General features: G+C 36.2%; 1 protein-coding gene across 7 annotated transcripts in view; it reads left to right on the top strand.

Annotated features, from left to right (window-relative positions):
- The first annotated feature begins 3,213 nt into the window (after positions 1 to 3,213).
- The window catches only part of LOC114283608 (zinc finger CCCH domain-containing protein 55), a 33,978-nt gene continuing 14,490 nt past the window's right edge, over positions 3,214 to 22,701 (top strand). For 2 of the 7 annotated variants that reach the window (XM_028226470.2, XM_028226471.2), the window contains exons 1-3: positions 3,214 to 3,768; positions 14,223 to 14,591; positions 15,002 to 17,255. In XM_028226470.2, coding sequence (XP_028082271.2) covers positions 14,275 to 14,591; positions 15,002 to 17,255 — 2,571 coding nt within the window. In that variant the 5' untranslated portion in view covers positions 3,214 to 3,768; positions 14,223 to 14,274. Of the gene's footprint in view, positions 3,769 to 7,597; positions 10,178 to 14,222; positions 14,592 to 15,001; positions 17,422 to 22,701 lie in introns of those variants that run through there. The other 5 variants (XM_028226465.2, XM_028226469.2, XM_082886351.1 and 2 more) reach the window with 5 other exon arrangements.

Raw genomic sequence — 22,701 nt, 5'->3', positions numbered from 1 at the left:
TGTCTGTCTTTTTTTTGTGTGTGTGTGTGTGTGTGTGAGAGAGATATTAATTTATTTATAATGACGTGCAGAAAACGATACCTTTTTCTAAACTAATGTGGCTCAAATTAGATATCAATGGGTTTTTAGGGGTGTTAGAGTGAATTGGGGTTAGTTCTAGTGCATTAAATTCCGAATTAGAGATGGCAAATTGGGAGTTTCCGATCATTCTCGATTACATCATAAAGTGATGTTCCTCAAGTGGGGCGAAGAATTGTAGTTAGTTAAAATGTGTGTCTACACGTACGACCTACCACTTATTTTAACCTATATTGTTAACAACTTAAAAAAAATGTTACATATAATCTTTTTATATTTTATTTTATTACTCGATGATGCAAGTGAGTAGATCTTATATGTATATGTGTGTATGGGATGCGATGGGATGGGATGGGGTGGGGTGGGGGGATTACATTGCTTTGTGTCTCCATGTGAAAAAATGAGATAAAAATTAATTATTAATTGTTATCAATTTTAACACTTTTCTTTTCTATTTATCAAATCAAAAAAGAAATTTAGATTAATTACACAAACCTTCCTTGAGGTTATTGATAATTGTAAGAACCTTTATAATTTTTAAAATTACTTTACTCTTCCTTTTTTTCATTGACAACTTACATAAACTTTTGTTGTGTAATCTAACTGGCAAAGGTGATAACAAAAGGGGATTTCTTTTTAAAGTCCCTGATATTAAGATTTTATAGCATAGCATAAAGGACATCCAATATTTTTATAATGTTTAAGATCCCTTAATATCGATCTAGAGAAAATTCGATCCAGAGAAAATTTTACATATCTCCGACACCAAAATTCTTTGGATACATCACAATTTTTTCTTTTTTTTTTACATATCACAGAAAACATTTCTCTGGACACATCACAGAGAAAATTTTACACATCTCCAACACCAAATTTCTCTGGACACATCACAGAGAAAATTTTACACATCATTAACACCAAATTTCTCTGGACACATCACAGAGAAAATTTTACACATCTCCAACACCAAATTTCTCTGGACACATCACAGAGAAAATTTTACACATCATTAACACCAAATTTCTCTGGACACATTACAAAAAATTTTTTACACATCTCTAGTACCAAATTTCTCTAGACACATTACAGAGAAAATTTTACACATCACTAACACCAAATTTCTCTAGACACATCATAGAGAAAATTTTACACATCTCCAGCACCAAATTTCTCTAGATACATCACAGAGAAAATTTTACACATCACTAACACCAAATTTCTCTAGACACATCACAGAGAAAATTTTGACACATCTCTAGTACCAAATTTCTCTAGACACATCACAGAGAAAATTTTACACATCACCAGCACCAAATTTCTCTGGACACATCATAGAGAAAATTTTACACATCTCCAGTACCAAATTTCTCTAGACACATCACAGAGAAAATTTTACACATCACCAACACCAAATTTCTCTAGATACATCACAGAGAAAATTTTACACATCTCAAACACCAAATTTCTCTAGATACATCACAGAGAAAATTTTACACATCTTTAACACCAAATTTCTCCAGACACAAGAAGTGAGGGTATAACCTAAGGAGGTCTCTAGTCTATCCCAAAACTTAACAACAATCAAAAAACAACCCCAGGAAATTAAGATACTTTACTTTGCACCCTATTTACTGATCATATCCTTGTACCTTCTAATAGAGTCCAGCCTCGGCAATTTCAACTGTTGCCTAAACCTGTTGATGAAATCATCAACCCTTGCATCAACCTGTTCATCTTTTACAGTCTCCGTCGAGACGTTACCCTTCTTCACCGTCGCTGGACGGTGAACCTCCATGATTTTGTCCTCCTTGAAGTGCGCGAAAGTCAACTTGGTACTCGCTGAAAGCTTCTCCAGCAACTTGCCGGAGGCAGGGTTGGTGTTGGACTTGGTTTTGTTCACGTGATAATGATAGACCTCATCTAGACTCCTTGAATCATCTTTTGAGAATATGGGTTTGTTGAGAATTTTGATAGGTCTCTAATTTGGGAGATTCTGAATTTAGGTTTGGGTTTGGATTTGGATTGAAGTCTTGAAGTGAGGTTTGGATTTAGAGAGAGAAAGAGAGATAAAATAGGGAAGGTAGAGAGAGAGATGAGGTTTAAGGGGTGTTTGGGAACCAAAAGTTGAGGCTAAAATAGCCTCAAATACAAAAAAAAAAACCAAAAAGCCACACTAACCCATTAAATTTTTTTTTTTTATAAAAAAAAATAAAAATATATAGCTCTAATATAGCATCAGCCTATACTGTCAACATGACAGTATAGGGACAACCCTATCATTTTGAAGTAAATGACAATTTGGCCCCTTTAAACCTATTTTGGAAAAAATGAAGTTAGGGACAAATTTGTCATTTCAGTTTCAAACATCATTTCAAATACATTTTTTAATACACAGCTCAAACAAAAATTCATTCTATCTTCCCAAATACAAAAACTAAAATAGCATACTAAAATAGTCAAAAAGTCAAAAAAGTCTCTAAAATAGCAACTTCCCAAACACCCATTGAGAGAGCCAAATTTCTCTGTGATTTATGGGTGTTGGGTTGAGGAACCTTAGACAACACAAAATAATATTATTGATTTCTTTCATTACTAAAAATGGGATAGAGACTGTAAACTAATTTTATCATAACAAAAGTTGGTTTATGTTAGCAAATGTTAGTAACTAAGGCCAAGTTTGGGAAGACTAAAAAAGTACACTTTTTGTCTTTTTGGACTAAAAAATTGAGGTTGAAAATATGGATGTTTGGGTTAACTTTTTGACTTTTTATTGAAAAATGTGTAATAAAAAATTGTAAAAATTGATTTGTAGGAAAAAATTTGAATTGGGAGTTGTGCAGCCGTAATTGTTGACTTTTGGTGAATAGTGTTAACTTTTTAACTTTTTGAGTAACTTTTTGAGTAACTTTTTGACTTTTTTTAAAGTCCCCAAACTTGGCCTAAATATTAGGTTTCCTTTGAGAATTAATTTTTAAATTTTTTACAAAAAAAACCAAGAAAAAATAAAATAAAAAGAACAACCCAATATATTTGCAATTGTTTCATAACCACCAAACACCCCAACCTAATCCAATATATCCTTTCAAACAAACAACCGACTCCCAATATATCCATACAACCAAACAAACCCATTCCATTCATTTGTCATTACAAGAAACGCCCCCATCTTGTTCTTATCTTTCCTCTACTCAATCATTCCCTGCCCTTACTCCACCGGCGACACGGTGACACCACTTCCTCATCCTTTTATGCACCGGTAGCGTGCATCACCCATGTTATGCCTGCCCACTCTTCATCTATCCCTCCTTAACTCTCTCTCTCTCTCTCTCTCTCTCTCTCTTATACCCATCATGGATTTAAACATCTTTTTTCTTTGTTTCTTCACTGCCCCAATTTTATTTTGCCCCAATCTTACAGTAATTACAGAGTACTGTTTAAGTGTGGCATATCCTCAAACACCTCATACCCATCTATACCCATAAACATTGTCAACATACCAGAAAATTTTAAGACCATCCACACCCCCCCTCTTTTCTCTTCAGACCCAGCAAAGAGATGAAAAAAAGAAAGAAAAAAAAAGGATTTGAATATATATTCAGGTGGGTTTCACACTTGCAGAGGGTGGCGGTGGTGGCTCTTTCAGTGTGTAAGTGCAAATGGAAGGAAGTGAGAGATATTTGAGTGGTAATGGTATGCTTTAAATTGACCCTGAACATCTCTTGATATGCTTTAAATTTCAGCCTGCTTGTGTGAATTGCATATATAATTGAAGATAAATATGTATGTATGTATATATATACACAAATACACATTTATTTATATAATTTTTTTTTTTGAAACCTATGAGTGTATATAATTGAAATCACTGTGCTGTTACTGTATGGTGAATTCTATGTATAATGAAGATAAATATGTATGTATATGCATGTGGTCTTTGGCTATTACCTATTGTCGTGTTGGTTGTGATTCAAGAGCTCTTTGGTTATACCTTACTTGTTGTTTGTTACTAACTAATTTTTTTTTATTTTAGTTATGACTCCTATGAGGGTGAGTTTTGAGGGTGTGTATCATAGCATTATCCATCTATATATGATTGAAGTAACACTGTTGTTTGTTGTTAGTGTATTTTGGTGGTGGTACAGGAATGTTAGTGTAACACAGCTGTTTGTTAGAGAGAGATAAAGGAAAAAGAGAAAAGGATGGGTACAGGGATGATTTTGTTTGGTTCTAAAGATAAATAATGGAGGTGAAAAGTTTGGTTTTTAATTTAAGGCTGTTTGGTTATAAGAAAGGAGATCAAAATAAAAGAGTGAAAATGTAAAATTATTTTTTCTGTCAATTTCTGTCACCCATCAACTCTGACAAGGGAGGTTAGTGTAATTTCAAAAACCATAAGGGAGGTTACGGTATTTGTCAAAAACCTCATAGGTCCATGTAATTAGCCTAAAAATTTAAATGTATAAGTGTTAAAGGAGGAGAGTTAGTATAACTTGCATACAAAAAACTAAGTGGACAAGTGAGAAAGGTAGAGAAATAGAGGATACTGGTTTTAAACTATATTATAGTGGCAAGGATAGACACAGGAATGAGATATGAATAATAGTTGCCAAGAGTCTTGTAGAAAATGTAGTTGCGGTCGTTAGAAAATGTGAAAGGATTATATTAGTTAAGCTAGTTATTGGAAAGAATATAGTGAATGCTATTAGCGCATACGTCTCCAAAGTAGGATTAGGTGATCAGACTAAAAGAGATTTTTGGGACCAAATGGATGAGGTATTACAAGAGATACCTATAGGAGAGAACCTAGTTATAGGTGGTGATTTCAACGGCCATGTAGGAATAGATAAACTAAGATATGAGAGGGTGCATGGTGGGTATGATTTTGGTGATAGAAATGAGACAGAAGAGAGTATTTTAGATTTTGCGTTGGCTTTTGACTTGATGGTGGCCAATACTATGTATAAGAAGAGAGAGGAGCATTTGCTAACCTTTAAGAGTAGGTCAATTAGAAGCCAAATAGATTACTTTCTAGTAAGAAAAGAACACCATCTAAAATGCAGTGATTGTAAGGTGATTCCTGGAGAGAGTCTGATGTCTCAACATAGGATTTTGGTACTAGATTTATACCTTAAAAGGGCGATACCAAGTTAGAAAGGATAGTTGGCGTCGTAGGACGAGATGGTGGGACCTAAAAGGAGATAAATTAGAAATATTTAATAATAGAATGGATAAAGAAGGTATTTGGGACTTAGAAGATGATGCAAACACAAACACTATGTGGAACTTGATGGCCAATTGTATGAAGAGAATCTTAAGAGAAGTTTTTGGAGAGTCGAAAGGAAAAGGACCCAACTCTAGGGAAACTTGGTGGTGGAAGGAAGAGGTTCAAGCGGTAGTAAAGATGAAAAAAATGTACTTTAAAAAGTGGCAGAATGATAGAATTGAGAGAAACCTTAAGAGTTACAGATTGACTAATAAGAATGTCAAAAAGGTAATGAGAGAGACTAAGTTGAAAGTCTATGATGACTTATATACTAGATTAGATAGTAAGTAAGGAAAGAAGATGATATATAAACTTGCAAGATAAGAGAGATGAAAAAACGAGACTTTAATTAGGCTAAGGCCTCGTTTGGGGACTGACTATTTTAGCCAAAAAGCCAAAAAGCTAACTAAAACTAGTCACATCACCTCTCTACTTTTCTGCACATCTTTTCGTAAAAAGCTAAAAAGTTACTAAAATAGCCTGTTCCCAAACGAGGCCTAAGTGTATCAAGAGTGAGGACTTCAAGGTGATGGTCAAGGATGAAGAGATTAAGGAGAGGTGGAAGAACTATTTTGAGAAATTATTAAATGATGAACATGGAGGTAGGTCAAAAGGGAAGGAAGTAAGCAGTAATAAGAAAAACTAGGACTATAGGTTCTATTGTAGGATTAAGAACTTTGAAGTGAAGATTGCACTTAAGAAGATGGAATTGAATAAGGTTTTAAGACCCGATGATATCCCTTTTGAAACTTGGACATCTTTGGATAAGAAGGGGGTGGCTTGGTTTTTTTTATTTTTATTTTTATTTATTTTTTATTTTTTGGAACTAAGGGGGTGGCTTGGTTGACTAGATTATTTAGTAAGATTTTGCTGACTAGGAAAATGTCAGAGTAGTGGAGGAAGAGTATCTTAGTGCCAATCTATAAGAATAAAGGAGATGGCCAGAACTGCAACAACTATAGAGGAATTAAGCTAATGTGTCATATAGAGAGAGTAATGGAACATCGCTTGCAAGATATAACAAAGGTGTTAGAGAATCAATTTGGGTTTATGCCTAGTAGGCAACAATGGAAGCGATCTATCTTTTGAGGAGAGTAATAAAAAAGTATAGAGAAAAGAAAAGAGATATTTATATGATTTTTATTGATCTTGAGAAAACATATGATAAAGTGCCTTGGGATATAATCTGGTGGGTGTTAGAGAAGAAATGGGTGACAAGAGGTTACATTGATGTGATTAAAGATATGTATGAAGGTGTGGTGACCATTATTAGATCACCGGTTGGAGAGACAAATGAATTTTCAATTACTGTAGGGCTGCATCAAGGATCAACCTTCAGTCCTTATCTTTTTGCTTTAGTTATAGATGAATTGATGAGAAATATTCAGGATGATGTGCCATGATGTATGCTTTTTGTGGATGATATCGTGTTAGTGGATGATACTAGAGAATGAGTTAATACTAAGTTGGAGACTTGGAGAGAAGCACTTGAATATAAAGAAATTAGGATAAGCAGAACTAAGACTGAGTACATGGAGTGTTATTTTAGTAACAGTAACAATGGAAGTAGAGGAGAAGTGAAGATTGAGGACCAAGGATTACTTAAGAGTGAACATTTTCGTTATTTACGATTGACTATCACAACGGTTGGAGAGATTGGAGCAGATGTGGTCTATAGAATTAAGGTGGGGTGGCTTAAGTGGAGGAGTGCGTCTGCGGTGTTGTGTGATAAATAGGTACCCACTAGACTAAAAGAAAAATTTTATAGAATGACTATTAGACCAGCAATATTGTATAGGATGAAATGTTGGGCAATTAAAAAACAACATGTAGATAAGATGAGTGCTGCTGAGATGAGGATACTTAGGTGGATGTGTGACAAGATTAGAAAAGATAGACTTAGGAATGAGTATATCCGAGAATTGATAGTATCGATAGAATATAAGTTGAAGGAGAATATATTGAGATGGTTTGGTCATATATAATGAAGACCAATAGGGGTAGTAGTGAAGAGATGCAATATATTGACGGTAGATGGAAGTGTTAAGGGAAGGGCAGACCAAGATTGACATTGGTTAGTGTAGTAAATAGAGATATGACTCTCCTTAATTTGACTTACAATATGGCCTTGGATAAAGTTGAATGGAGAAGAAAGATTCATGTAGCCGACCCAATTTGATGGGACTTAAGGCTTAGTTTGGTTTGGTTTAGTGTAAAGGGAGGATTGCACTCACTACTATTCCAATTTAAGGCCTTATTTTGCGTAGTGGGGTGAGAAAGCTTTGCATAACCAATCTATGCAAGGCCTCATATAGATGTTTGTTTTGATAGATTCAAAGCTTGTATCTATGCTTTGAAAATAAATAGGGGATACTTTTTTTTGTTTTTCTCTTTTTTATGATTATGATAAATTCAAAGCCTGCGTCACTTCTGCGAAAACAAGGCTAGTTTTGCCATGAAAATGAAAATAGGGCTTTCTTTGTATTGTTCTCTAGGTTTTTCACTAGTTATTACAGGTTGCCAGACTTTATGTTCAATGGCAAATATTCATCCAAACAATCCAATGGTTTAAATTAATTTTCATGTATTTTTGGGCATCACAATTAAACCCCAAAGTTGAGAGAATTTCAGGCTTCACACTCAAAATGGCGGACTCTTTTCACTTGTTTGAATGTTCAGGGCAAAACAATCTAGGGTTTTCTCTCTCAGGATCTCCATGGCAGTTTTTCTTTGATTGCATGTAACTTCGCACCCTAAATTGTTTCTTTTCGATTCTATGTGATTATTCTGTTGCATACACTCACATACATGCAAACAACAAGGGTTTAATTTCATTTATTTTCATTGGCTTTTGCTCAATTAAGGAGTGATGATGTTTTTGAACTTTTAAATTAAGGCTTTTTTTCTTTTTGTTTGATTGATTGTAATTGGATGATTTATTTTATTCAATATATGCTTTGACTTTGAACTAGTGTCTGAAGAAAGCCCTAATTCTTCCATCATGAACAATATTTTGTGAAATTTTCATAGTGCTAAGTAATACTCTGTGGCACAGTTTGATTAGCAGGATTAATGGTGAGGGGACAGTGTAGTATTGGTTATCCAATTGGATTAGTTGAATAAATAATCCCCTCTTATGCACATTTGTTTTGCAATGGATATGGAAACATAAAATCCCAATTATATGTTTGTTTTGCATTATTAGTCGTAAGATTAAAAAATGGGCCAATTTTGTTAGATAAAATGTTCGTTGGAATCTAATCCAAATAACAAAAATTGCAATCAAACATTGGAATGTGATAATCCCAATCCTACGCGCTATAATTAGCCAAATCAAATAGGCCTTGCAGATTCAAAACTAACTTAATTTTTCTCAGTATTTTTGTTTACGCATGGGAACTCAATTTTTGAAGGGTTGCACAAGACATTGTATTTTTGGTACCACAAAATATGTTTTGATTTTGCATATGATTTAGTTATAACTAATTTGGAGTGGCTAGGGTGCCCTTGACTGCCATATAACCCTATAGTAGATATTGTTGACTTTGTGGTTGGCTATAAAGCACGGGTACTTTGAAAATGTTGCTGTGCTCGTATTGGATACTTACTGGGTACTGGTACGCATATCAATAGGATTACTGCATACATACCGGGTACTCGAAATACATATTGAGTACTTTTTATACATTCTTTGGCACTTGGGTACATTGTTGGTTACTTCGTGGGTACATGATGGGTACATTGGGGATACACCAAGCTATGACACATTGGTGGGGATACGTTTAATTAGCAGAGAGTTTTGATTTACTTGAAATTGTAAATCCTTTACTTGATGTGCTAGAAATGAGATTTATTATTTGATGATGAAGTTGATGGAAGTTAAATTAAAGTTTCAAGTTTTCAAATTTTGCAATGAAATTTTGTTTTGTAATTTTTCCTATTTAATGCATTAAAATAGCTTATTGATTTTGCTTTGGAATTGGTATTTTGAATTAGGATTTCTTTTTTGGTTTTGTAATATCTCCTTTTAGCATTGGTATTAAAACTTTGATTTGTAGGTTGAATCTCAACCTATAAATTATAAAAAATAAAACATGTATTAAGGTACCCCAGGCATACCTGTATCCTATTTTTTTAGGTCTTGCCTTATCGGCATGCCCGTAACGTATCAGTACTAGTATCCGTACCGCACCTGTGCTTCATAGGTGGTCGGGCAATGTAATATCCCATAGTTTTGTAAATAATAAATTTAATAATTTTAACCAGTATTTCGTGTTAACAATGATTACTTTGTTAAATGGTCATAAATGTGCACATTTTGCCGGTATGCTTTTGGAAAAGAATTGAAATTCTCTTTTGCACGTATTTGGCATGGTATATTTGCAACATTTAAACTGGCCGGCTCAAATTTGACTTGATGGTGTGATAGTATATGTTAGCTAGTTTAGTGGGTTTTATGGTCACATTGATCCTTGTGTAAATAAGAGAAAATCATAAGGGCATTTTAGTAATTCTGATGGTAACCTTTGCACTTAAATAGTGGCTAGGGTTATTTTATGTATCCTCTTATGTTGAGAAATTGCAGAGAGATTGAGGGAGATCGGGGGCAGTGGTTTTGTGAGCTTGAGAGAGAGAGAGAGAGAGAGAGAGAGAGAGAGAGAGAGAGAGAGAACTGGTTTTTGACTTTGACGGTGGAGCCACCAGCAGCGATCATGGAGGCGCAGCCATGGGAAATGAAGAGCAGTGGCAGTGCATGAGAAAATAGGTCAATAGCTGTAGTGAGAGAAGCTCTCCGGTGACCTTTTGGGCTTTTGACGGTTCCCTGCATATCCATAGGTAGGGTGAAGGAATCAACCCAAACCCCTTTTCTTGGCACATATACATATGATTTTGGTATATATATATATATGTGTGTGTGTGTGTGTGTGTGTCTATAGATTGTATCAATTATTGTGTCTATATATGGTTTACAAACTTGAAATGACTTCAATAAGACAATCATGAATGGATTCGTTTATAACGAGAGAGATTTATTGCTGAGTGGGAGAGATAGGGTGTTCGGTGCTGTGAGTTTCCCTAGTTAACTTTCTTTCTATTTTATTGTGTTGTAGTGTTGTTATAGTTCACATTACTTGGGCATTTTTTTTATATAACTAGAGAGAGAAATTTATATGACCTTATTTCATTTTAGGGAAATTCTATGGTGTGTACCATATGCACCGTGTTATGTATTTTTGTGGTGTATGTTATGCATTATTGTAGTAAATATTATATAATTTTCTGGTAGAGTTATGATAATTTGTGGTTCAAAATGCAATTATGCATTTTTATAGCAATGTTATGCCTTTTTGTGGTAATGCTACACATTTGTGGCTAGAAAATGTTTGGATAAACAAATGTGGAATATTACCACAAAAATTTATGACATTAACTTCATTTTTGTACCACAAATTGTTATAGCTCTACCCAGAAAATACGTAAATATATACCACAAAAATACGTCACATGTACCACAAAATGCATAACAAGGTTGCATATGATACACACCCGTACCATGGCATGACCCTTCATTTTAACTTTAATTCATCTAGTTAGTAAATTATGGATGTGCCAAGTAAGCCACGTGATAATGAGATAGTATGCCTTACGTGGAGATGATAGTCATTACTTTGTTTGTTTTATTATTTATGTTTTTGGTATAGATGGATAATTGCATTAAAGAAGTCTTGTAGGTTGTATAGTGCTTAATGGGGTAATTATTTAATAGTTCTGGAGCACCAAGGGGCATTGTTTACATGGTGCTCCAAACCAATCACGTAGCGGTAAATTTTATTAGCAAGACATGGTGGCTCACCTTTATTAGGTAGTTGATAATAAAGGTAGTTACGAGATAAAAGATGACATACTTGGTATGTGTTGCGATTTTTTGTTTGTTGGGAGTAACCATGTAGGCAATGCCTAATGCTTCTCTAGGAGTATTTATTGTTTTATGCTCAATGGGTACATTATTTAATTGTTACAGCTCCATGTGACAAAGTCCTTTTTGATTAACCATTTAAATTCATTTACTTTTGCCTAGTTCTCCCAACAATAAAATCGTTTGTTAGATAATGGCCAAAATTAATTCTTTTAGGGAAAAAAACCTGAATCTGTTGCATGCCTTGTTACTTTTATTTACTTATTTTTATGTCACCCTAATTGTAGTTACCTACTTCACTTAACGGAAGTCCATATATCAACAATAATGTCATGATTTTATAGCACTATGAAATATTGTAATTTTTTAGAAAATGAACAAAGCATGAAATGGGGGATTTAATTAATAAAAAGAAAACATGAAACTTGAAGGGTAAGGAGTTGTCCAACTATCACCATCCCATCCCGTCCCAAATAGGATAATGCGGTGACCAGCTAGTAGTCCTTGACTACCAAAGGCCTAACTAGACAAAACAAGAATTGGGGCTTGTTAAGTTGAAGCTTTACATTCATTAGTTAGTTGAGTTCATTTAGAGCGCATAAGTATAGTTAGTTGAGTTCATTTAGAGCGCATAAGTAGATATGAAATGAAATACAAGAACTTTCATTACTTCTTGAGATTTACATTGTGTACATAGTTTACAAAATGAGTACAAACATCACAAGCTAATATGTACAAGGCTTATTCTATCTATTAAAACTTGACTTAGATTACATTACAAAAGGACAAAGTGATGCATGAGACACTATTAGCTATTATACAAGTGCAAAACTTCATACAAAATCTCTCTCTTCCTCAATCTTTCTCTTCTTCATCACCATTCCAAGGATGCCATCTAATACATTGATACAAGAGTATAGGATACTCATTCATGTTGACATAATGACGAGTATTTTAAAGCATGATATATAATTGCGTTTCAAACAAGTTTTTAAACATAACTTTACAATAATATTACTCACAATGGCTCTTAAGAATGGGATAGTTCGCAAAATTCCAGCCTACACAAGTGAAAATGCAACCATCAGTGAAATGCAACTCAAGGCAATGTATTACTACTCTTTTCGGGTCTAATTCAAGTGTACTAGCTTAGATACAACTTCTTGTCTTAAACTATATACTTTTAAGTCGGTTTTCAAGTCATTTTAGGTTTATTCCATTCTTGGGTGTGCGAAACGAGGCTCGATGCATCAATGTGTCAAAAAGAAGCAAGATTGGGCAATTGCCCTGTGGGCCGCATGTGTGGATCCATGCAGCCTTCTCAAGAGCTGGCCACACGTGTGGGATGGTGGGCTGCACATGCGGGGGTCTATGCCGCACGTGAGCATTCGTGCAAGCTAATTTGGCTAGGGCTGTTTTCGAGTTCCAAACTTGTTTTTCACCTATTTTCTTTAACTCAAGGCTCTACTTGTACAAAAATGATATGGAAAACATGATACAAGTTTTGTACACAAAAGTTTTGGACTCAACCACTTAAAGGGTTGGTTTTCATTCGTTATTTCTTTATCCCGTCTTCTTTTCCATTTTCCTTCAATCTCTTCTAATTCAATCCTATCCAAATCTAGGTTTAACAAGAAGTTCTCTACATATGATAGTATTGTCATGAAATAAGGGTGAGATCCTTACCTTTAGATGGTTTTTACTTGAATTTAGGACAAGATTTGAAGCTTCTATCTTTTCTCTTCTTCTTCCTCCTTATTCTCTCTTTCTTTCTGTCTTCCTTCTTTCTCCTCTCTTCTTTCTCTCAAGAACTCCAGAAGATTTTCTCTTTCTTTTTCCCTTATTTTCTTGTTTTTATTTGGTGGAGAGACGCTTGTCTCTCCAAGGCTTGTCATCCACTGGGAGGTGCTTGCTTCATCTCCTAGCTTCACCTACTAGCTTCCCTGATCTTCTTCATTAGTTCAATTAATTGAGTTTAGCTCTAATTAATCAAGGTTAGTCTCTAATTGTCATTAGTTTAATTAATTTCTAAATTGGTGTTGTTTGTGTCGAGAGCAGGGGAGACAAGTAACCATCTCGTCGTTGATTGTGATGCTGCGAATGAATTATGGAGTTTGATCTTGTCTATTTTTGGTGTACAATAGGTGAATCCATAAGCTTTGCTCCATTTTTATGAGAGTTGGTCAGGAGGATGTGAAAAGAAGAGGTTTAAGAAGGTATAGATGGCGACTTCTCTATGCTTGATGTGGTGTACGTAGAGGGAGAGGAATCATCTCACTTTTGAACAAGTGGAGATTAATGTACATATGCTTAAGAGTAACTTTACTAAATGCTTTCATTTTTAGTTTAGAAAAACTTTTGTGAATTGTCTTTTACTTGTATGGATTTTATTGAGGACTTTATTTTGGGTTAAGGCTTTATTATATCATGTGTACTTCATGTACAAAGATTAATCTCTTTTGGCATTTGTGAATAATACTTTGCTTATAGAAAATAAAATATTTCTTAAAATAATTAGAAAGCCAAATTCCAAAAACCAGAAATTACCCTACTTTGGCTGATTATTCCAATTTTTTTGTCTTTTGGTTGTTTTTTTGACCAATTCAAATTAGGCTACTTAGTCTGAATGCCATACTCAAACCGGACCTATTTTATAGTTTGTGTTAAGTGGCTGCCCCTAGGGCATAGACTGACATGCCTTCTAACACTTGGCATCCCAAACTTTTACCTTGGGTTTTGCAATAACGTAATTGCCTGCTAACAGTTGTAGGCCTTATCTCGACTTTGGAGATTGAAATATTATCATGGATGTGAATTTTGCTAAATATTTTTGATACATTTGGACATAACTGCAGATTTTAAACAAAGAAGAGAGTAGAAAGGTAGAAAGTGATCTAATTCGAATGAGAATTTTTTTTATTTTATATATATATATATATTTTAAGTTTTTCCTTTTTTCTCCAGATTATACTACATTTGACTTGGGGGAAGGCGTGCTGCTCAGTGTGGAAGAAGGATGAGCAGGAGTGGCAGAACATGTGTTTCAAAGTGGGATCAGCCTCGACTTTTCCCAGGAGATACAGAATATGGTATTTGGCTTCAGAATGTAGGGGAGTCTGTTCATAATAAAGAATCACAATCTGGGAGGGATTGCCCAGAGCTTGCTGGTAGTACCAATCCAGAATTGTACCGTGTTGAATGCAATAACGAAGATGAAATATTGGAGTGGTATGGAGAAGGATGTTACATGACAAAAATGTCTCCTGGTCTTGATCACTGGAGGCAACAAAAATACAGTCACTTCCCTAGAAATGGTCGGGGCAGATCAGACAGGTACGATTCACTACTACTTCCCATACCCATGCTGTATAACTCTTCAAGCTATGGTGATGACCTCACTTATGCTTGACTTGTTTATGTGGCTCATGCGATTGATCTTTATGGTACTGTAAGTCTGAACTGAAGAACTATTTGCTAATAAATCAAATAGAGTAGCTTTATCTAATAAGACATAATCCATTGGGATATTAACTAATGTTCCTCATGTCGGAATTAATTAGAATGATAATGTTTCCTTTTTTCTTCTCCTGACACTGATGTATACTGCTTCCCTGGTGAAATTTATCCTTGATTTTCCCAACTTATTCATGAGTAGTTTGCAAATTCTGTATTACCTTGGCAGCAAAATTCCATCTCTTTTGTCTTCTGATGATTGAAAAGTGGTTTCTGGTTGTAATTTGCAGGAGCCGGAGCAGGAGTCCTCCACATGGTTTTAAGAGAGAATTAGGATTGGATGGAAGTACTGCAGCCCGGACTTGTAGAGATTTTGTTGCTGGTAGATGCAGGAGAGGTGATCGTTGTTCGTATCTTCACCAGGATCGCAGAGATCATGAAGATAGATGTCCTGAAGGTGGTCTAGCAAAGAGCTGGGAAAGTAGCCACTGGAGGAGTGGAGCTTCTAAATATTCCACTTCTAATGATGGCAGGGAGTACTTACAGAGTGTGGGAAGATCTAATAATCTTTGTAGTGATTTTATCAAGGGTAGATGCCGTACGGGGGCATATTCCAAATATGCGCATAATAGTGTTGCTTCTGATACAGGGTCTCTGAAGGATGTGTTTATAGGAAAGGAAAATGACAGGAGTGGGCATGGTAGGGAGCATGAACCCCATAGGAGTAGTGATATCCCTTGCAAATTTTTTACTGCAGGAAATTGCCATAAAGGGACGTTTTGCAGATTTTCTCATCATGGCCAGACTGTCAATCCCTATGACAGGTCAAGGGATGATTGGAGGAAGAGGAGCAAGAATTTAGATACAGTGGAACAACCAGAAGAACATCTAAGGTGGAGCGACACGACTGTGCCGGATAATGCAAAGTTGCTCGAGTGGAATGAGGATGGAAATGGAAATGTTGGTGCTCATGAACAAGGATTTCCTGCATATTCTAGGGATGATAGATGGGTACGTAGTTTTAACATTGAGAACAGATCATACGGTCACCCAATAAACAATGGTAAAGCAGTAGATGGCAATGATCGGGAGTATCTCCAGCCAAAGGCAGAAACTGCTGCTGCTGGAACGAGTGGCTTTCAATCAAATGGTGCTGAAAATTGGTATAGTGATATGGAGCTTTCTTCCCCATGGAATTATGGGCAATCTTCTGGCCATGTTGTGAAAGAAGAGAGTTGTCACATTAGCCAGACCTCACATTGTCTATCTCTTAAGGAAACATCTTCACGCTCATATGAACAGGATATGACTGGGGAGATGTTAGGTCAGAAACATCAAGATCCTGCAGCTATGCTACCGCTGATATCTGAAAATGTTCGTTTCTATTCAAAGCCCAGTTCAAGGGAGGAGGATGCTGGTTATGTGTTTTCTCTTGAGCTTAGAAAAGAAACTAGTGATTGTGCCATGTCAAGCATTGATCAAAAATTTTCTGCAGATGTTCTGCCAGGACAAAGTGTGGATCAGAATGACCGTAGTTCTAGTGCAGTTATTGACCCTCTCTCAAGGTTTAGTGCAGTTGGACAGAATCAACAGACTTTCTCTCTGCATGCTCCAAGAGGAGAAAGTATTACCAATGTGCAAACTCAACCACTGTTCCAGGAGGACAAATCACTTAGCAAACCTAATGCTGGAGAGGGAAACCGACCTGAACTCAGTTCTGAAATCCCTCCAGCACAAAACATAGTAAACAGGCAGCAGCCTTCACAATTTATCAATTTTTCAGCTTTGGCTCAGTTATATGGAGACATGAAGCAACGTTCTCATCTAGGTGCTGTTCCCAATCCCACAAAATTAATGGGATTTGTGTCTTCATCCCTTTCCAATTCTGCACGACCTGTTCGTCCGATTGCTGCAGCATCCAGCAATCCAAATCTAGTCATTAGATCTGAGACACAGTATAATCCTCTTAGTGATAACATTGTGTTGATTAAAAATCATCCCGATAATCCACTTGCAGGATTGTTACCAAATCCTGTTGAAGGAATTGTGGGTGAGAAACAAGAAGTACCTTCAAGAGACTTATTCAGTTCTCTTACTGGCGGACCAAGTGGTGGTGATCAATATAAGGTTGGTAAATCGGAGGTTGAATTAGATCGAGAGTGTCACCAATTGGATCAGCTAAATCCAGTCGCTAATTGTGATGGTGAAGGAAACAATGAAACGACAGCTGAGGAAAGCAAGAAAGCACAGGGAAATGGACCGTTGGAGAAGATGAATAAAGATGGTAGGGCTGATGAGGTCAAGAAAAATAATGATTCAAAGGGCATCTGGGTATTTAAATTTGCGCTCGTGGAGTTTGTTAAGGAGATGCTGAAACCAAAGTGGAAGGAAGGTCAAATCAGCAAAGAGTCTCACAAGACTATATTGAAGAAAGTGGTTGATAAAGTTATTGGAAGCATCCAAGGGGCTTATATTCCGGATTCACAAGAGAAAATTGACAATTATCTCTCATCTTCAAAACAAAAGCTCACCCAACTTGTAGAGGTCAGAGCTAATACCTTTTGCCTTTGTAGTCGCATAATACTTTCAGTGGCATGTTATTTTGATAAAAATATATTTTCCCTATAATGATAGAGTATGTGAATTTGCACTAACTAGAATGGCTCACTGGGCTTTTTCATGGTTTATATCTATCCGCATTTTTTGCTCAGACTTGTTTATTTCGTATTTTTCTTGTTTTTGGCTCACCCACTTGGTGGCTTCAATTTTACATGATTTTACATTTTTCCAAAAGGCCCATGTAGGAAACCTTAAGTACTTCGGATTAATGCTTGTTTGTTAAGTATTTTATTGTCTTTTAATTATTTTCTTTTTGTATTTGCGTTCACACATTTGAATTTCTTTTACATATTGACTCCATGGGAATTGTTTGCTTTATGTTATTATTGTTAATCGCAACATAAAAGTTTATGCTCCATTATTGTTAGGTCATTAATTAGATTGAGAAAAGAAAGAAACCTTATTATGGACTGTTAGGTGTTTAAATTGATATTATGAGATTCCAATCTCTCTCTCTCTCTCTCTCTCTCTTTCTTTGATAACCGGGTGTCTAGGCTAGCTTACGCGCACCTCGACCAATCCTGGGGCCTTGAAGTTAATGACCGGGCAAACCTTCACTAGCCCCGGTATGGGATGTTTGGCCTTCGTGGGATTCGACTTGCGACCTTTCGGGTGGTAAACCCTTTGGTTGCTTTCTTCTTTCACTAAGCCAAACCCCTTGGGGCTCTCTCTCTCTCTCTCTCTCTGGGTGGGTTGTTCTTTCTGGCAATTTATTGTATTATTATTTTTTTGATGTTGCTTTATTCATTTGATTTTATATTTGAAAAGGAAATCCATGTAGATGTCTGTGAATGGCTTTTAAACAAGGATGGAAATTTTATGGCTAGTGTTCTCATACCTAGGCTTTAGCATGACAATGCCAATTGTTGACTCTTGATACAAGATTATTGTAATTAGAAATCTTGTTGGATGTACACTTTCTTCACATTAGCTACCTCTCTATGATAGATGTTGACCTCATCTTTTGTTGCCATAGCCTTTTTAATTCTTATAAATCCTCCTGAAGTATAGTATCCTATGGTGTTAATTGAAACAGTTTTGTATAAAAGTCAAAATTTCCCTCATCCTTAATTTTACTTGTTTATATTTTTACAAGAGGTTTTCTATGTATCACCTAAATATTTCACCAAAACTCTCACTTTCTACGTGCCTTCTTATGTGGCATGATGGGTTTCACCATTTATTAATGCAATGGACCCCACATATACACATGCCATTAATTGTATAAATACGCGTAGGAGGTGAAGTAAATGCGTGATAAAAATAGCATTCCTCTTTTAATAATTATGGTGCAAGTATTTGGGTCCTAATGGGGATTTGAAAGTTGCATTTCTCCCTTGGGGGGTGAGAGCATATTAACATACGGTAACTCTTCCTCTTTTGATTCAATACATCTAGTATGATCCAAGTTTCCACCCCTCAAGTTAAGTTTGTACAAGTCCTTGTATTTGTCATATGACATTTCATATGGATTGTAGCCTTAAATTTCTACACCGGTACAAGTTAGCTGGTTGAAATCCTGCCTTTTACTTGTCTTTAAGAGTTGTGAAAGAAAACAGGATAAGAAAAACGAAAGACAGGTTGAATGGTTAGTTTAATTACTTGGGAAATGAAACCTCCAATGAAAACACACCAAGGTGCTAGGAAATTACTTAGCATACCATCTCATTATTTACTTGCCTATTATATAGGCATTAATACAACAGTAAGTCCCAACAAAATAGGAAAATTCCTAACAGATAGTTTGACCTAACTTAAATCATCTACAATAAGGAGATAAGACAGCCCACGTAAATAACTAAAAATTAGGAAAAGAATCAGCATATCTAAATAGAAATTATCCAGATCTCCTAATAACAAGAGAATGAATCAACTCCTCTGCAAGGGTGATGCCTGGAAACTGTTCCTTATTTATCTTTTGATCTTCCAATCTTGCATCAGCATGAGACAAGCCCTTCCAATGAATCAAACGTCATGCGTACCCTTCCATATTCGGCGATGAAGAATAGCTTGCGGTATTGGAAAATTCTTTTCTTCTTTCATACTCACCAAAGGCACTGAGGTTGGACAATAACATTAATGCATGGAACACTGGGTGGATTTGTGAACTTACTACAAAATCTAATTTATAAGCTATCGCTCCTATCCTCTGTAGAATCTTTTATGGTTTATAATACGTAGCAGACAACTTGAAGTTCCTTCTTATGGTCACAGGAAATTGCCTATGTGGTTTTTTTGTAATACACCATATCCCTACATTGCTGTTTTTGAATGGCCAAAACAAAGGGCTAAGATTTCCTTGTCATAGGTAGATAATAAAAGATGTCACCCCTGTATAACTGTGGAAAGCTATAGGCCACTATTGCATCAAAACTGAAAAATCTGTGTGTGAAGCATGTCTGCTTTAGGGTTTTTTCAAACGCTTCATCTGATTGTGGGCTCTATTTAAAAGAATCCTTATTCAGCATGTGAGAGCCGATTATCTTCCCATAATTTTGAATGAATTTTTGGTAATAGCAAGTTGATTGAGGTTTTGTCCAAGTCAGCATGGTTTCAATTTTATCTAGATCCAAAGCTACTCCAGTACATGAAATAACATGTGATGGATGGTGCAGCCCTAGATTGGTTGGGAAGCCCATTACCGAATTTGGAAACACGAGGTGAGACCTGTAGGTCCGAATACTTTTTAGTCCCATAAATGTAATTGGTAGTTTATTATTAGTTAGATTAATTAAATAATATTAGCCTAGTTTCCTAATTAAGTTAGGGTTTTGTGGACTATATATTTGGCTTTTGACATTGTAATATTTAGCTTTGGAATTAATAAGATATTGATAGCTCATTTGGGAATTGACTTTTTTAGTGTCTTGTTAGCTTTTTACAAAAAGACGTGTAAAAAAGTAGAGAGAATGGGTTGACTCTTTGTATTGGCTTTTTGGCTAAAATCTTCACTAGCAAAAAAGCTGTGACTGTTTGTGTTTCCCTCCCTTTTCTTCTATTTCATTCTCCATCTTTTGGTATTAGATCACGAACTCTGATCCTTGTCTCCTTTCTCTCCCTCCTTTTGGGATGCCGATGTGAGATATTATGTAATAGCTTAATTAGTCTATAAGGTTAGTTTAGTCATAACACATGCAATTAGCACTTTAGGGTTTCTATGCTTTGCCTATTTAATCTTGTGTTAGGTCTTTATGAATTATCAATTCAATATAGAGATACACAACGTTCTCTTGGTTACCTCCATTTACATGGTATTAGAGCCACTACCTAGGACCTAGAATACCCCATCACAACACAGCCGCAGGGTTGTTGTTACTCAATCACAGGTCATTATAGGTTCTCTCTCTTTTCGCAGACCATCGCAGACCCTTTCTCTCTCATCGCAACACATCATCGGCGGTCCTTGCTTCATTTACATCGCATCTCCCTCTGGTGCTCCTATTCGTGGCGGATCACTTTCACGACCTGTTGCAAGGACTTTGTGCTCTCTCTGGCCTCGACAGCAGTTCGTGACCCCTTTTCTTCATGGTTTTGTTCCGTTCGTGCTGTTTCTTCAGTTCATCTCATCAGTGCAGCAGTTAGCCTCTTTCTCTTTACTTTGTGGCTTGTCTTAGGTACAAAAAGATTGAAATTGTTTGTTTTATGTGAGTATTTTGCTCTCTGATTGGGTTGGACTACTGCTGCATGTTTTGGACTGGTCTGTTCAATTAAGTATCAATATGAATTTTTTGAAGTATACTACGACAAAAAAGTTTGGGATTATCTCAAAAGTATGTATCTTGAATCTAATTTTGCAAAACAATATGAGCTTGAGATGTGCATTTGCAGTTCTACATAGTGTGATAAGTCAATTCAGGAGTTCTATAGCGAAATGACCACCAACTGGGATCAATTGGTTCTCATGGAACCCTCTACTTTGCAGTCCCTTGATAGCTATTTGAAGTGTAGAGAGAAACAATGTCTTGTCTAGTTTTTTATGGCTCTTTGTGATCAGTTTGAGCCACTTCTTGGGGCTATTCTTCGTTGGAGCCTGTTGCCCTCTGTGGATGGTGTTGTTCGGGAACTCATTGCTGAAGAAACTAGATTCAAAGTTGCCCATGTTGCTTCTCCATCTCAATCTATCTTTGCTACCCCTCCACTATTACTTACTCTTACCTCTCAGTTGGTTTAGGTCACTGGCAAGCCTAAACCTCGTGTTGCTATGGATGAGTGTAATTTCTATCATCAAAAGGGACATTGGAAGTGTGCATGTCCTAAGCTCTTGCAACCCAAAAGCCAATTTGTCTCACTCATCCTCCCGCCCACCACTATAGTTATCTCTCTTTAGCAATTCTAGTCGTTCTTGTCTCTAGTTTCACTCCTTCTCTGGCCATGCATTCCATGTTCGAGCAGTTTCAGTCATCCATGTTGGCCAACCAGGGTCAATCTTCTCAAGCCTCTTCTATGACCACCACTCAGTTAGGTTTGCCGTATTCTTTCACCTCAAGTGCTCTCTCTCCTACATAAATCTTTGACTTTGGGTGTTCTCACCATATGACTCCCAATGTCTCCTTTCTTCGTCATTGTATTTTGCCACCTACACCTATTACTATTGCTATTGCTAATGGTTGCCCTATGTCTATTAGTTCTATTGGTTCTGTCTCTTCTCCAATCACAAAAGGAAAATAAGATTAAATGGGAAAACTTGTGTTTATAACAAAGGGTGTTACATTATTAGAGAAGGTTTACAAGAAATTGAAATGAAAAATTAAGATTGGGAAGGACTGACTTAGCTAGACGAAATTTTTGCTAGTGACTATTCAAGCTCTTCTTGTTAGATCTCAGCTCATCCACGTTTGACCCCAGCTCACTCACTTAATCTCCCCGAGTTGCCCTCTGAGGTTGTTGCCCTTAACGTTAAGCTCAACTTCCTATAGGCCCAATTTTTTTTCTGAACATAAATTACCCCACTTCTTTCAACTTTTTTGGCAGTTGCTTGAGCTCCTCTATATAACTTAAATGAAGGGTAATTTCATGTAGAACAGGCTCAAGTTAGTCCACCTTGAGTAGGCTTTACTTCAAGTCATCCAACAACTTCTTAGCTTCGACAAAATTTGCTCCATAAGCTATCGTCTTGCTCGATGATGATCTAGGATCGCCATAAGGGTACTGAAGGCCTCAAACATGTGGCGTGTAAACCAAGTGCTAACTGAGCCTATGTCAATAATTGTATTAGGTCGTCACTCGTATATGGCCAAGAGCATAACTCATAACTCACATCTCAGCGTTTGAAACATTGAAGGATTTAGACCTACTTTCCTGGCTATCAACGTGCTTAAGGAGCAGAGCCCCACCTTCCAATGGAGTTATCATCATGGTTGGGCAAAGGTGG

This window comes from Camellia sinensis, chromosome 1 (assembly GCF_055761805.1).
Source record: "Camellia sinensis isolate YWXY chromosome 1, ASM5576180v1, whole genome shotgun sequence".
Classification (NCBI taxonomy): Eukaryota; Viridiplantae; Streptophyta; class Magnoliopsida; order Ericales; family Theaceae; genus Camellia; species Camellia sinensis.
This window is presented reverse-complemented; position numbering and strand designations above follow the sequence as displayed.